At 40.7% G+C, this 17,107-nt stretch overlaps 1 protein-coding gene across 2 annotated transcripts in view; it reads left to right on the top strand.

The window, feature by feature from the left end:
• Positions 1-889: 889 nt before the first annotated feature.
• The window catches only part of GMDS (GDP-mannose 4,6-dehydratase), a 286,374-nt gene continuing 270,156 nt past the window's right edge, over positions 890-17,107 (top strand). Inside the window, exon 1 of one of the 2 annotated variants that reach the window (XR_014566298.1) lies at positions 890-1,651. Coding sequence is in view for 1 of the 2 variants with exons in the window: in XM_083747392.1 (XP_083603518.1) it covers positions 1,544-1,651 (108 nt within the window). In the remaining variant the exon portion in view is untranslated. The remainder of the gene's footprint in view (positions 1,652-17,107) is intronic. The other variant, XM_083747392.1, reaches the window with a different exon arrangement.

The following is a 17,107-nucleotide window of genomic DNA, read 5'->3' as shown; positions in this document are numbered from 1 at the left end:
GGCTAAGTGGGCAAAGTTGGTTAAGTGGGATCTTAAGTTGCCTAAAAGGGGACTTGAGTCCCTACTTAGCCCACTTAAGTCCCCATGTAGCCCACTTAAGCCCCCACTTAAGTCCCAATGTAGACAACTTAGCCCACTTAATTCCCCACTTAGCCAACTTATCCAATGTTGGGTAAGCAGACTTAAATGGGCTAAAGCTGGTTAAAATAGGGTTGCCATATGTCTGGATTTTCGCAGACAATAATGCTGTTCCCAGCAGTGCCGCAGTGCCCAAACGGAAATTGACCATTTGTCCGGGAGAACCCGGATATATGGCAGCCCATGTTGGCAGTGCTGTTTTTACTGATGTATTTCAAAAACGGCATTTTAATTTTTTTCGATTTTGCCCCCCAAAAGCTCAACAGCTTTGGGCAAAACTAAAGAAAGCTCAACAACTTTCCATTTTGTGGACATGACCAAGCCAGCGCAAGACGCTGCTGAGACAGGAGTGCAAACATGCTGGGAATGCGGGCACACCTTTGCTGCAAAATCTGTCCCGCCATGTGATACCCCGAAATCTTCCCGACCCAACTTCAAAAAACATGAAATAACTTCACTTGCCTGCAGTTTACTCCTCCGCTCGCAGAGGGCGCTGAGTCCCCCTCCCCCAGCTCCCTCACGGTTCCTGTTCTGGACCCATCAAGGACGCGCGGACTCTCTTCCCTCCCTTCGCGTCATCAAAACCCTCTTCTGGCTCCGCCCCGCTCCCTCAGCCTGAGCAAAGCCGGCTGTGGCGAGTGCTCTTGCAGCTCCTCCCTCCCTTCACCTCCTCCGCCACGTCACCCAATCGCCGCCCACCGCTCGCTTCGCCGCACGGTGATGACTCGCCCGCCTCCTTCTGCCTCGCGGGAGGGAGGGGGAGCAAAAGCGGCGCCTCTCGCGATTGGCTGGCGTAGGAGGCGCCTGCCGCTGTTTTTCAAGAAGCGGAAACGGAGTGCGGGGGGAAGAAGAACGAGGCCAGCCGGCCGGTCCCACACCTTATATCCCCTCGTGGTTCTTAAAGGGACCCCGCTGCAAGAGTTCCGGGGGGGAAACGCAAAGGAGAGGCAATAGGGAAAGGCGCGCTCACCTTTACCTAGGGGGGCGAAAAGGCGGGAGAGAGTGGAGGGCAGGTGTAAAGACACACACCACAGGCTCCCCATGCATGTTGGCCCCGACCTTCCCGCCCTGCACGAGAAACCTTTAATTTTTTGGTCGAGGTGAGGTGGCTTTTTGCATCCAATGGGCACCTTGGCAAAGCAAATATCCGGCCATGGAAGCCAGCCAAGTCCCCCCACCCTGCCTCAGGTAATAGGTGATGCCCCCTCTACCTGGAGTCTGCAAGCGCCCCTGTGAGCGCAGCTGAGGGGATACTTGGTTACTGCTGCTGCCCTCGAAACGAGCGCGTGGGGCGACACGCCTTCTCCGCAGTAACAGCTCACACGTCCTCGCCACCCTTCTCCTTCCTTCCCCCTTGGGTGCCACGGCATCTGTAAACTCCTGCAGCCCCTCCCCTGCCAGGGCCATGGCACATTCCCAGCAGCAGGAAGACACCTGCTCGAGCTTGGCGACAGAGAACTGTGCAGATATGAGCCCCAGGAAAGTCGCCCTCGTCACTGGCATCACGGGCCAGGTAAGTGCAGCCCAGTCTATTATTACAATACGATACGATAATCTTTATTGTCATTGTCCCATACAGAACAACGAAATTGGAAAAAAAAGCTACATCAGACGTTCAAAAACCAACAAGCCTGCTATCCTAGTCTGGTCAGCCCCCTAAAAACTCTGGTACCCCATAATTAAATACAATATTCTCCCATAGGGACTACCTTACGCTGCATTTAAAACCAAAATCGCATTTGAATAGAAACCGTTTCTCAGGTAGCTAGTCCTAGTCTTTATAACCCTGTACCTTCTTCCAGAAGGCAGAAGCTGAATTATTATCATCATCATCATCAGTGCTTTTTTTCTAAAAAGAATATGTTTAGGGGTACTCTCATTTTGACTCAAGAAAACCACCGTTTTATAGTTCAAACTGGGAAAAACACATGCAGTAAATGGACAAAAGTACAAAGATTCACAAAGTGTTTGGGGGGGTGCGTACCCCTGCGTCCCCCAGAAAAAAACACTGATGATGATGAAGCCTAGTCCCACCTGACCTGTTTATTTCTGTTGTGGAAGGTATCATGGAACATCTGCCTTAGCAAAACTGAATTTGGCGTTGGGGGAGGAAAGGGAGAGGGGAATCAGTGCAAATGAGTTTGACTGAACCGACGTGATATGTTTCCTTTGTGAAACCTGAACCTGAAATACTAATCGCACCAGTGCAGTTACGAGTTTCAAGGCTAAATGTCTCTGTGGTGGACGTATAGGTGTTTGTTAGCAGCTATGTGAGATGTCAAGCGGCCACCAGAAGTCTACTTCAGATCCTTCAACTGGAGATGCCGGTGACTGGACCTTATACAAGACATGTGCTTTATTACTGAAGGGTTGCTCAGTTGGTAGAGAATGACTCATGAGACACTTAAGGTTATGGGTTTGAGTCCCATGTAGGGAGTTGGACTAGATGATCCTTGTGTTCCAACTCTATGATTCTATTAGCTCTGAGTTATGGGTGACCTCTTTCATAAAATGTTGTATTAAATACTGCATATATACAACCCCCTTTTTTTGTCTTGTCTTGTTATACATCGCACTATAGTCTCTATGTGGAAGAGCTTGTTCTGAGTAAAAATGCATAATGTGGGAATAAATCATAAGTGTGCACTCACTTCTATGGTAGCACTGGTCTCTTGTTTTAGTAGTTGCAAGAACTGAAGAACTGGACTGTGTGCAGCCTGTTATAGTCAGAGTATGTTATATGTTACATGCACTTTTTAAAAAGTGTGTTTAACATTGCTGCTTTTATTTTGAAGGAAAAGCTGCTAATCAGCAGGTGTTACAGTGAAGGCAAGTGACTACAATATATAGCATTTTTCCTTTCCCTCCCTTTTCTCTGCTGCTAATAAACTTTAGTTCTATTAGTCAAGATATATGAATAACTCATTTTTTACATATTTTAATAGCCATAATTTGCATTTCTAATGTGCCTGTTTTTGTTAGCAGGTTCTGAGAATCCCTTCTGTGCCAAGCTGAGGGGTGTGTGTGGATTGGGCAGGGGTGCTCCTCCACACAGTCTCTTCTGCTTGCCAGTTGGGTGGCTTGATGCTGTGGATATGATGATGACCATCACTCTGTAAATTCCTAGTTGGATGGGGGAGGAGTTTGGATTGCTCTCTTAGTCATGCTTAGAGAAGACCCATTGAATCAAGGTGATTTAAGTTAGTCATGACTAACTTAAATCCCACTGATTTCAATGGGTCTAGTCTACGTATCACTTATACTATAATCCTTGTCATATCTAATCAGAAGTATATCTTATTGAATTAAATGGGGTGTACTCTATTGGTAAGTGGAGTTAGGATTTCAGCCTAAGTCCGGATCCAATCCAGTCTATGTAAGTTAGTTGAATTGTGCCCAAAGAGAACTATTTATTTGTTTAATTATAAGGGGAATGTTAACAGACAGCACCAGCAACATGTCAAAGCCATGAGGCCTAGGCCAATACTTTGTTAATCTATAATCCAACCCTTATCAAAATGATCTGTATCTCTATTGTCATAAATATTAAATCACATGCAGAGCCAAGCACAGTTATTTTCACAGTTCTACAATCTCTCTGCAGACCATCTGAATGGAGTGTAATGTTATGCCGTCTCCAGCTGGAAGTACATACAACAGCTTAATTCTTTAAAAAAAATACACTGTGTGGTATCCAACACTCATGTTCTGCTAACTCACACAACTTGTGCTAGCGGGAAGGAACCTTGCCTTCCTTTCCTCCTGTCTGTGCCTTCAAAATAAGCTACAGAGGGTTGGGAGACCCTCCAAAGATGATTTGGGGGGAGTGTGGGGAGAGAAGAGGAAACAGAAGTGCTGCTGCACCAGCAGAACCTTGCTGATGATGGTTTGGATACAACCCACTCCTTACTTGACAGAATTGTGTGACTTATTGTGAAATGCAAACTGGCTAGCGTTCCTTTTATGACATATTCAAGATTACAATATGTTATCACTGGTACTGTTTGCCTTTAACAGGATATACACCGGATGCCCAGCAGTATAAAGCGTTCGACAATATCATAATCAGTATTGTAAACCTGCTGGAAGCACAAAAGTATACATATTCAGAAATTCATGTACTAAAACTTTAATTTTTTAGCTCTGTCTCACAAGTATGAAGTGTAACAGTGACAAATGAATTTGAAAATACGTCAGAGAGCCATGATATGTGGTCATTCCCATCTTCTACATGTTTACTCAGATGTATATTCCACTGTTCTGAGTGGCACTCATTTTCCATATTGGCTTCAAGTATCTAGTTGTCCCCTCAACTCACACTTTTCTCTTTTTCAATTACATTACTTGCCCATATGCTGCCTCATACCACTCTGAACCTCTTAATATTTCATACTTTTTTCTATGTTAGAACAAGCTTACCCTTTTAGTTCATTCAGCTAAACCTCTCTGTCTTTCAAATGTTTTTACAAACCCTTCCCACATACAAATCTTTTCGCAGAGAACCCTAGACTCATTTCACCCTGGAAAAAACCAAGGCCTTTTTCCAAGGTGCATGACAAGAAACTAGATTAGTCCACTCCTAACTGTATTACATTCTTCTGGGCTCCAAGGTAATAGTTATACCTACAAGGAAGTTACATATTTGTTCTAGCATTTGATATTTTAAGAGATTGCTCAAAGTTTATATGACAGGTTCTCCCAAACAATCCTGGGATAATTTCCTGATTTGTTAACTGACAATATGCTAAAGTTCACATTTGGATATAAAGGGGAAAATCTGCCTGGATTTTCATTCTGAAGCTAACATATGACAGCACGAACACTCTACCACCCCCCCCCCCACTAGCTCCTCGTGTCCTAGATGGGTTTATGAAGACTTGAACCATCATCTGAACCAGGCTACAGAATATGCTTGCTAAAATGTTGTTCTCATTCAAGCTGATTAAGCTTTTCCTTTATCTCCATTGTGCTAAAATGTTAGTCTTGAGATTCAGCAGCCTTGTGTTTCACTTGCTGGAAAGGATTAGATACAATGTAAGCTAACCAAAGTTTATTCATAATATTTCAGTAAAATATTGAAGAAGCCTTCTAGGATCGTGAAGAAGGAGGAAGTAATATATTAGCAACAAGTACTCTATATGTTTTAAAACATAAAATATTAACTTTGTTACTAGTAAAAACACATTTGTTTCCATTTACTAAGGGACATTGTTACAGTTAACAAATCAAGTCACTTTTCAAACAGCACATAATTTGTAACTGTTCTACAGATGGATATAGTTTACCAAAGAAGTAGGTTTTCTAATACCGGCTATGTAAATTGGCTGTCTATGGCTTGCTAAAGCAGCATTACTATAAGCAATCAGACTTGGCCACGTACATAAATGTACAGAGAGCCTCTGACAGCTAGTCGCAATAAGAACACTGACACTCCAGAGCACTCATGGAGTTGACAAGCCAGTTTGGTCAAAAACTGTATTAAACATTAAGCTTCTACTATACTCCAAACATATTAATATTTATGTCTTACTTCACCCCACCCCACGTTCATTTCTTTTTCTTCTTTTAAGGGCTTTGAATGCATTACTGGGCAGATACTAAGAAGTATAGTATTTGAGCTCCTTGGTCTCAGTTTTTGCTTACCACAAAACAAACTGAAAAACCTTCAGTATCTGGAATAATAGCAAATGTGGTGCCATGGTGGAGAGAGTAAGAATTCTGGGTTTAAAGTTAAGCTAGTATGGCCAGGCAATGTGCATATTTGGGGCAGAGAAGATTTGTGGATTGGAAATGTCATTGTTCCTCAATGTAGCTTTTGTTCAGTGACAAGCACAAAGTGCAGCAATGACCCCAAAACTCCCTTCTTCCCCAACCCAGGACTCCAGTCACTGGAAAGATGGCCACTATGCACAGTACATGCAGAAGATGAGAGTCTCCCAGTGGTGTGCGGTCAGCGGACTAGAGGGACTAGGCTAGTCCCATAAATGTTCCCCTGGTGGCGGTGTCCCCTTCCAAAGCCTGAGAATCTTCTGCTTGATTTACGGAGGGAGATGCGATGCTCTGAGGGGTCCAAGAGCCTTTCTGCCACCTTCCCAAAGCCTACCTGGCTTTGGGAAGGAGGCAGGAGGGCTCCAGCAACCTGTCAGAGGCCTGGTGCCCCCTTCCCAAAGCCTGGGAGTTTTCTGCCTGGCTTAGAGAGGGAGGCACAATGCTCACATGTGTGACGTTGCCCCATGCCTCGCAAGCTGGCACCTCTTGCCCTAACTGTTCCCCCATGAAAAATTTCACCGCACACCACTGAATCACACCTAAGCTGCTGGCTGGTCTGAAGGTTCTGCTTTGCTTCTGTGTCAAATTCAGGAATTTGTTTCTTCCTGTGGCAGCCCAAGTACTGATCACAACACAATCAACTTTTGATCACCATTGCTTACTGTGGCGTTTGCCCATTCTTTTTTAAAATGTCTGTACAGGGGGAGAGAAAGAGTTAATAGGTAGACCAGTAGAAAAGCCAGAGGTGGAGCCTACCTGTTTATAAAAGGGCTTAGCCTGAGATTTGGGTTATTTGGTTTCAGTTGGTTGGGAAAGCAGTTGGCAGACAATTGGAAATAGAGAGACAGTGCAGTTGGTTCTTGTGTGAGGGGAGGTAGAAGAGTTGGAGACAGGCTAAAATAAGACTAAGAAGGTAAAGAGTAACAACGTTTTGAATGCAGTTAAAGTTTATTTGTGTTTGCAATAAACTACACTCTTCTTTGTTAAGAACCTGATTGAGACTAAGTGATTTACTGGGGAGGACCTGGTTGGTGGCAGCAGATTAGTGGTGTACGGGTCAATAGTCCGTGAGATGACTGGGGGCTCCGTACAAACACCACACTTACCGTGGGGAAGGGCTGTAGCTTAGTGGCAGAGCATCTGCCTTGCATGCAGAGGGTCCCAGGTTAAATTCCTGGCATCTCCAGGTATGGCTGGAGGAGATTCCTGCCTAAAACCTGGAGAGCTGATGCCAATCAGTGGGGACAGTACTCAGCTAGTTGGACCAATGGTTTGACACAATGCAAAGCAACTTCTTAGGTTCCTAGAGTCAACTAAGATTTCACTTCCTGGATAGGAATATAGTGGTGCCTCTGGTTGTGGACATGGTCCGTTCTGGCGCTCTGGTTGGATCCTGAGGTTTCCACAACCAGAGGGACACTTTTGTGCATTCATGCGTGGCAGCAGACCGCTTATGTACATGCACATGGAGCAGTAGAGCGCTTCTGCACATGCATGCACAGTGAAACACTTCTGGGTTTGCTGCTAAAGGTAAAGGTAAAGGTACCCCTGCCCATACGGGCCAGTCTTGACAGACTCTGGGGTTGTGTGCCCATCTCACTTAAGAGGCCAGGGGCCAGCGCTGTCTGGAGACACTTCCGGGTCACGTGGCCAGCGTGACAAAGCTGCATCTGGCGAGCCAGAGCCGCACACGGAAACGCAGTTTACCTTCCCGCTGGTAAGCGGTCCCTATTTATCTACTTGCACCCGGAGGTGCTTTCGAACTGCTAGGTTGGCAGGCGCTGGGACCGAGCAGCGGGAGCGCACCCCGCCGCAGGGATTCGAACCGCCGACCTTTCAATCGGCAAGTCCTAGGTGCTGAGGCTTTAACCCACAGCGCCACCTGCGTCCCGGGTTTGCTGCTATCACACCCCAAAGTTTATGTTACCCGAGGGTAACATAAGCCGAGGTGCTACTGTATATTATACCAAGCTGTTGGTGTCACTGCAGATGATGATGATGATAATTTTATTATTTATAACCCGGCTGTGTTTATAATCTGGCTGGGTTGTCCCAGATAACTGAAGCCACTCAGATAACTGAAATTCAATTCATATCTTAATTTTCTGGTAATCTGTGAATGGAGAAATGCTGAGACAGAAAAGTTTGGCGAGGCCATTATTTATCTACCGGGCTTGAATTTGATGTTTCCTTTTTACTAGTGTGGAGCATCTTACTTGTAATTTCTTTTGAAAGTAAGTCAAGAATAGGTATTCAAGGTTTAGTGTAGTGTTAATATAAAATGAAGTATTGTTTTCTGTTGCAAGAGCAGTGTCTCTGTTGGCTCTGGTATAATGGGCCATTTGGAGTGGCTACTTATCTGTGAACACACAAAGGTCATTGTGATTTTTAGTAGAGCAAATATTGATATAATAATAATAATAATAATAATAATAATAATAATAATAATAATTTATTATTTGTACCCCGCCCATCTGGCTGGGTTTCCCCAGCCACTCTGGGCGGCTTCCATAGAAACCAAAAATACACTAAAATATCACAGATTAAAAACTTCCCTGAACAGGGCTGCCTTAAGATGATACCATTTACTTTGAGGGCAATCATTTACACCAGGTTTTAATGGGAATGAGTGTCTTATGTAAACGACTACTTTTTGAGTTAGAAAAATGATAGAAGGGTTTAATATATTTCTGAAATCTCTGCCATTTTTTTACATTTGTACAACTACAGTACTAGGTGGAAACCAGAGCTTTTATGCCTGACTTCCTGTAATTGAGTTACTCTAGACAAATTTCCACTAGGCTTTATACAATAAGTATACTATTGAATTATTGTGTTTGTGTTTTAAATACTTATTTTCTTTATTTTCTCACTTCTCAATTGTGTTTTGTATGTGCTAAGAATGTCCAAATTTAACTAATCTTGTAGCAAGGGCATCTTTTTATTTGCTAATGCATCTTCTTTTTTCTTTCCTTTTTAAAAAATGTTGAATACTGAAACTTTTAACAGAAAATTAATCCTATATTATTTTAAATTAAATGTACAATGTAAAATGTACAATGAACTAGGTGCTGTAGCCGAAGATTTGGCTGGTTAGAATAAGAGCAGTTTTGTAGTGATGGAACTGCTCCATCATATTTATGTGTTAACTGATTTCTTTTTTCCCTAGATGTTGTTGGACTTAAAACCTTTATCTTTCTGACCACTGGCCATGATTATTGGAGCTGCAGTCCAATAAATCTGGAGGGCACAAAGTAAATGTCGAACAGGCCATAAATGTAACTTGCTTTGCAATCAAAGTAGTTTATTACTAATATTTGAAATATTTCAAAGAACAAGAAGGAACTGCATGTGCCTTGCATGCTATCTTAACATGCTTTTCCCCCTTGAAGGAATGAATATATTCTTTACAATTCATTTACGAGTGGTTGAAAATAAGGTTTTTTTCCAGATATTTAGAAAATAGGGAAGAAAGTTATCATTTCTTCCCTCTTTCCTGATTTCCTAAACACCTTTCAAGTTTCCTTCAGCTAAGAAAGAGACCTCTCCTTAGTTCACTTAAGCATCAGCTTTGTTTATTGGTATATAGCAGGCATAGGCAAACTTGGCCCTCCAGAGGTTTTGGGACTACAACTCCCATCATCCCTAGCTAACAGGGCCAGTGGTCAGGGATGATGGGAATTGTAGTCCCAAAACATCTGGAGGGCCAAGTTTGCCTATGCCTGGTGTATAGGTTCAGTCACATGCCAGTAAACTGATTCTTGTCCAGTCACTTTTTAGAAGCAGTCAATGATTGATCATCTTATTCCATTGGATATACCACCAACAGCTAATATTTAAACAACCACAGGTTTTGGGGTAGATTTAGGCATAGAGAACCAGTCTTGTGGGTGCGCTGTCCACTGACCATATCCCAGGAAGCTTTAAGAATTTGTGCTGCTTGATCCAATCTGTCACTTGATGCCTAGCTATAGCCCTTCCTGGAGAGAGAAGGCTCAGCAGCTGTGATCCATGCTCTAATAACATCTCCTCTGAATAATTGCAGAGTGTTCTATATGGGGCTTCCATTCAAGGTGGTGTGGAATTCAGCTGCAAGGGTACTTACAGGTGTGACTTAGAGAGCTCGCGTAACACCTGTTCTGAGGGAACGTCACTGCCTGCCTGTCCACTTTAGGCCCTTGTCAAGGTCTTGGTCTTTGAAATATAAAGCCCTATGCACCTGCGGTCCCATATACCAGACAGATCACCTCACCCCACACAGACCAAAACAGAAAAAGCTTTCACTCATAGGGTGTCTGTTAACAATTCAGTCACCCTCGGAGGTTTGAGGAGTGGCAGCATGTGGAAGAGCCTTCTTAGTAGTGGCTCCCAAGTTATAAAATTTCCCTTGATTGTGTGTCCTGCACATACTTTGTACACATTTCTGTGCTGTGCCAAGGTGCAACTTTTTACCCAGGCTGAAATGGGGATAGATGGATGTGAATTTTCCCTTTTGTATCTGACACTGTATTTTATTTTAGGTTTGTGTGTAATAATTTTGTTTTTTAAGACTAATTTTATTCTTACTGTGTCCAGTCTTGAGATTTTGGGAGAGGGCTGGGAACCAATATAACAAAGAAAGAAATATTATTTTGAGGGAATATATCTGCAATACTGCCACATATTAAGGAAAATAAATACTTAACGTTTAAAGTTTTAGGTTAGGTGGGGTTTTTTTTTCTTGATAAACAACTATACTTGCTATGTGTTAGATATAACCTATATTTTAAATAGAAATGGGAGGAATGTTCCTTAATTTGGTGTCTAGACAGGGGAGATACACTTCCTTTTATGAAACTTGATTTCTTTAAAACTGGTTTAGAGTTGCTCAGGTATGCTGGATACAGAACTGCTACAGTTACTTCAGTGTTTTCCTGGAGTGCTAAAGAATCTTGGTACTTTTTAAACAATATGCTGTATAACATCATCTAACCTCTGCAGTATGGTGAGATGAAAGGTAGGATGCAAGTCAAAGGTGGATTTCTTGCTGGTTTGTGTATAATGGATGATGTGTGTGTGTGTGTGTGTGTGAGAGAGAGAGAGAGAGAGAGAGAGAGAACTATTTTAGGAAACTCATGTTGATATGGGTGAGTCTGTACTAGCCAGGAATTGGAAGCCTGCCTGCTGGAAGGAAGACTACCAGGTTTTGAGGATTTGATTATAAATATTGTTTGTTACCGAAAGGTGTCTTACAAACATACAGTGAAAGAAGGGCATAGTCATGTTTAATTCTTAGATTTGAGAATCTTAGGCTACAGATTGTGACTATTCTTTTTTGCTTGTGGAAGGAATACATTGTGTACATCTTTTACTCTGTCTTGCTTTACTCTTTTCTCATATTTGTTCCAAGTTTATTTTAAGGTTTCTCTGTGATTGCTGTGACTCTGCACCAATTAATTTCGGTTTTGACTTTAGACACAAGGAATCTAAAAATAAGCATGAAAAATAGTTTCTCTTCTACTGCTCAAGTTGTGATTTAACTCTATGCAAATAATATACAATTTTTACCAGAATTTCATTGATACCTCATTATATTTATCAAATGAAAACAACGATTAGTAAAAATAATTTGTAAGTGTTGAAGATAGTTGGTCTATAAATTTTTTTGTTTCTTATTCATATACTGTATTTACTCAAATTTAATGCTCACCTTTTTTGGCCAAATTATGTTGCGAAAATTAAGGTGCACATTAGATTTGATGGCACATTTACATTTCTCAGCGAATACTTTTTTTGGCTTCAAGGTTCTGAAAATTGAGGTGTGCATTAGATTCTATGGTGCAATAGACTCGAGTAAATACAGTATTTGAATAGAAACTGCTAATGCTTTGTGGCAAGGCAACACATTAGCTCATTACAATTTTTGATGATAGGGTTCAAAATTGTGTCCTTTATTCTGAAATCCAAAGCTGTTGTAGGTATTGTATGTTTGTAGCCTATGAAGTCTGCAAACAATTTATCTCACAAGTCTCTATACCTACAATATGAGAAGGAAAGAACTTTTGTATTCCAGTTTCTTCATCAGTGAATTAATTCTTAAATGTTCTCATCTCAAAATCTAGACACCCCTGTTTTGGATTCTGAGTTCAGAAAGAGTTATGCATATTCTATCAGAGGAGGACCAGATGCTTTTTAAAAGTACTTTACCTATGGCTTCTCACTTCCAAACTAATTGAAGGAGAGCAAAGTTGTCTGTTACTGGCTGACTAGCAACTATGGAAAAATGAAGGACATCTAGTAAAATGTTGTTAGGGTTGTAACTTAAAGCAAAGCATGTGGTTTTGGGTAAAAAACATGGGGGAAACATATTTGCCTGTTTGTCTTTTTTCAGTTTTGAATTCTATGTACTTAAGTGCTTGTTACAAACTAATTCCCATCTATCCTGCTTTCCCCCTTTCCTATAAGGTTTCACTGAGACTCCAGGATTTTAGTCAATTTGCTTCTGTGTTCATCACAAAATCGTAATATGTACTAAATGCTAACATGTTGTATGATGCATAACATGGCATCTTGGAAGGAGGGAAAACAGCAAATGTTTCTCTTGGCTTGATTATTTCTGAAAGATTTCATTGAGAGACCCAAAAGAAGCTGATTTAAAATATAGGTGGAGAAAACACATCTTAATTGGTGAAGAAAATAAGTTATTAACTGCCCATCTATAGATTTGCTGTGTCTGATTCAGAGTGTTTGCATATCTTTAGGAATTTACAAGCAAATGTTCTGCCAGGAGAAACTTTTCTGTCCCTGATAGTACTGATGGTGAAGACACATCTGATGAAGAAGGCCAGTCTCACTTCATTCCATGCAATTTCTGGAGATACGAGTCATTTTAGCTGGTACCTGACATCTTCTATATCTAGGTAGTTAGTAAATATTATGAAGACTTCCACCAGGCTGTTTGATTTCTCAAAGGAGGAAGAAATCATGAGAATCACTCTCATTCTCATAATTTATTTGTAACTTCTCTAAATATTGTCTGATCCAGACAAACAGTCCAGAAGGGACCACTTTGAATGGTATTGAAAGCCACTGAGCAAAATCATTGACAAATGAAAATAAGTATTAATCTGTTATTAATCTCTTTCCAATGTGACAATTTTTTTACGAAGGTTATCACCGAGTTATTTGCTGCTATTAACACTAGTCAAGAAGAAAAGAAGGGGGGGGGGAGACGCTGGGTTACCCAGTATTAACCCACATGTAATGAAATATCTTTTCATGAGGCTCAGTCAACCTTATGTCTATGTATTACTATAAAAGCAAGTTATTTTAAACTACTTTAACAATTGTATATGACTTCCCTATCAGTTAAGTCAAATATATCCAAGCAAAGATAAGGGTAAGAGGTGTGGGCAGTGGTTGACTTTATTAATGTATAGAAGAATAAGAAAAAGTCCAATTCTCAGTCTTCTGGAAGAGGATGTAACTTGTGTTATAAACCAATGGAATTTCTATAACCATTAATGATTTTATTACATTTATTTACACATCATTTTTGCCCCTTGCCCTTCTTCCAGTAGGAGCACCCATAGGTCTAACAAAGTAAAGAAAATACAAGTCAAACATCAATATAAGTATCAAAGTTTAGAAATATATCCTATATCATTTTTAAAAGCCTCATCAAACGGTTACAAATCATCATCAGGAAGTACGATACCAGAACTAACCAACACTCAAATAAGAGGCAAATGCCTGGGTAAAAAAAATGCTAACAAGGTACACCGTAAGAAAAGAGAACTTGTCTGGAATTTGCAAACTACAGCTAAACTTTTAGTAACTCCGCGGGGTGTGTCAGTCACTGTCTCTTAAAGTCACTGAATAAAATTTGGAAAGTGTTTATAAATATAGGATATTTTCTTTGATATAAATTTATATCCAAGTGACTGCCAAAGCCTCCAGGGTTGTTGGTTGGTGTCATTTGTTGGTTGATTTTCCCTGTCATATTAATTATATCAATATCAATTTATGTCATAACTGTCTAAGTGTGATTACCATATTGGCCTAAATATAATCCGCACCCAAATATAAGCCACACCTTTAAAATTCAAGGGGGAAAAGGGAAAAAAGACAATACCTGAATATTACCGCATGTGTGTTTCAGCAGCGATATCGTAAAAGCCATTTTTTGTGAGGTCGCAAATTTAAGATGCACTTTAACTTTTCAAGGTCGGAATTTGGAAAAAAAGTGAAGCTTATATTCAGGCCAATACGGTATGTCTAACTGTATAATCATATTTATGTATTTGTGTAACTTCTGTTTGTTTTATAGTAATTAAAAGCTAGAGCTGCTGATAAATCTAGTATGGTGGGGAGGATGAATTTGGAAACGTTTGCATTTTTTAACCTGGGCTTTTTATCCAAATTTGGGGCTGATTGTTCAAAACAAGCCAACTTCAAATTACTGATTATGAAACTAGCTTGTTGAGATTAACTATTGTTAAATGATGCTCCCTGGTTTGGTTAAAGCAACAAGCTGGGGTTAGCTAAAAGTGCATGCATATGCTTCAAACTTCATTTGGTTTGTGATAAGCAATTAAGAAAGTACTGGATAGTTTCAAGGTCCTCTACTGAGCCACAGGGGAGGAAGAAAGGAGGCATGTGCAAGCTCAGGAGAAGGCTAGGCATTTTCAGGTAGTGCCTAACTATTGTTTAATGTTGCATCCAACTATAGCTACTGTGCCAATCTCCCAGTACATTGCAATCAGCTCAAGTTGTCTGTTGCAAAACTGGGCTTGTAGCCAGACTGGCTACAAGGAACTGGATAATGAATGCCCTTAAAGAATTCCCAAAGTTCAGCCTGTTGCTGTACACTTGACTATGTTTTCTATGAAAGGGATATTGGAAGCCGAGTGAATATTTTCAGGATTAGGGTTTAAGAGAGGATCCTGTTTGAATCCAAATGTGCCTTTCTCTTGGCAGAAGTGCTCTTCCTATCACAAAAGAGCTGTTTTCAACCTGTGTGAGGAAATTGAACCCAAATCGAGCGAAGTTCTGACCGGCACTGCAAAATCTCTTGTGTATGTCTTTGCACAACTGTTTTGTGAATTGGTTTGAGCATCATCATTTTTCTAATTCTGTTTCGCAACTCCAATGTGGTGGTATTGCACTGAAAAAACTATTGTGCAAAAGTTTACACAACAGCACTAATGCAGCTTTCTTCTTCAGATTGGAACTATTAACTACCTTTCAGTCAGCCCCTCAGCTTCCAACATACAGTGGTACCTTGGGTTAAGAACGTATTCATTCTGGAGGTCCGTTCTTAACCTGAAACTGTTCTTAACCTGAGGTACCACTTTTAGCTAATAGGGCCTCCCATTGCCGCTGTGCTGCTGCCGTGCACTTTCTGTTCTCATCCTGAAGCAAAGTTCTTAACCCAAGGTACTATTTCTGGGTTAGCAGAGTCTGTAACCTGAAGCGTCTGTAACCAGAGGTACCACTGTAATAGGCCTCCATGTGATGCCCACATGTTAAAATTTATTTATTGTTTACAGGCTTTAGTGGAGATTAGGTTCTGTATTTAACTTGCCTTACATTGAGCAAAAGACAAAAAAAAAGTGGCTGAAGGCTGGATTTCAATAATGTACTACAGTATTCTAAGAAATTACTTAATCATATAATGGTTATTTATATCATTGTTCTTAGAGACAGCCCTTCTAAATACCCTTTAACACTAAGCTTAAGTTCTTTTGAAATCAGGGCTTTACTTTAGTGTAATGCCCATTATCAATTTTTGCAGGCCTTTTGACCACTATAGGCGAAGGCACTCGATGTGTTCTCTTGAAAGCGCTGGCAGCAGGAGAACAATTTATATTTTGCATTTTGAACTGTATCCAGTCTTTTGGGGCATGGTATAATTCACGTGCCCTTAAGAGAGAATAATTTTATGTTTTACATCTTGGATATGAGAGCTCATTTCTTTAAGAAATGAATCACTAATACAATTTCTGTTTAGATGGGATAGGTATTGAAGGCCAAGAAGAAAGGTTTATGGTCAGATTTATCACGCAGATCGCGAGAGGTGGTAATATCCAGCGCTTACTGTGAAACACTTAGATTCACAATGTAGCTTTTGAAACAGTCCATCCGTAGTGTAACCTGTATCCTACAGCAGGTTTCCAGAAGCGAATGAAATGTTGCTTTATTACCACAGTATTGCTGAATTTTACTATGTGTGAATTCTGTAATGTCAAATTGCCACCTGGAAGGGTAGAGGTGAGATCCTGTTCAAGAATATATACTGAATACCTCTGCAGTGAAACAAACATGCCACCAGATGGCTCAAGAATATAGGTTGGGAAATGTTGGAAAGCTCGCTTTCCACTTTGTATTATTGTATCATTCTTTAAATATTTGAACCATTATAGAAACTATTGTTTTGCACAATATGATTCATTATACTACACCATTTGAAAACAAGTTATTTTACATTTTCAGTTCATTTTTCCTGCACAACCTATAAGCCGCAGATGGGTGGGGGGACTAAATTAAAACTTATGCATAAAGATCTGTTGTGACTGGACTGAAATCTTGATGTGAATGTGTAAGACAAAAAATAAACTAAGCCCAGTCTTCAAAACGATGGTGGTTTTTGGGTAGTTGTGCAACGATACCCATTGGTTAACCTGAATAAACATCACAACTCTGCCTAAAATCCTTGATTTGATTTTTAGCCTTGGCCTTGACCACATCAGATACTGGTAACCAACTCATCAAAGCCATACCTGAACAGAAATCATTCTACCAACGCTGTTCATTTAAGGACCAACTAATATGGTTTCTAAATATGGCAGTTGTCTGGTTCCCATAATAACAGTTTGCAAAATGACCTCAAAATCACTCATTCTTGTATTTTCCTTTCTGATGATGGCTGGATTTCCTGACATAATTTTTCACTTTGAGAGAGGAGGAAGACTTTGCAGGCAAAAAAAAAAGCTAAATTCCCACTACAAGTGGTTTTTTAAAAGCTTTCTTAGGAAAGCATTGAATATCTTCAAAATGTAAGATAAAAATGTCCAAAGCTATATGTAGCTTCAGAAGCATAAAATAGTTGCTCTTTGCCCATGGACAAACCAGCCTGAACCGGGGAGACCCAAGGCATGGAAACCTTTTCCTTTGTTCTAGCATGGACGACCTTTGTTCTAGAAGACCTTCTATTTATTGA

The sequence above is a fragment of the Podarcis gaigeae genome (assembly GCF_964106915.1).
Source record: "Podarcis gaigeae genome assembly, chromosome: 7".
Taxonomy (NCBI): domain Eukaryota; kingdom Metazoa; phylum Chordata; class Lepidosauria; order Squamata; family Lacertidae; genus Podarcis; species Podarcis gaigeae.
The sequence above is the reverse complement of the archived record's forward strand: the minus strand, read 5'-3'. Positions and strand labels throughout refer to the sequence as shown.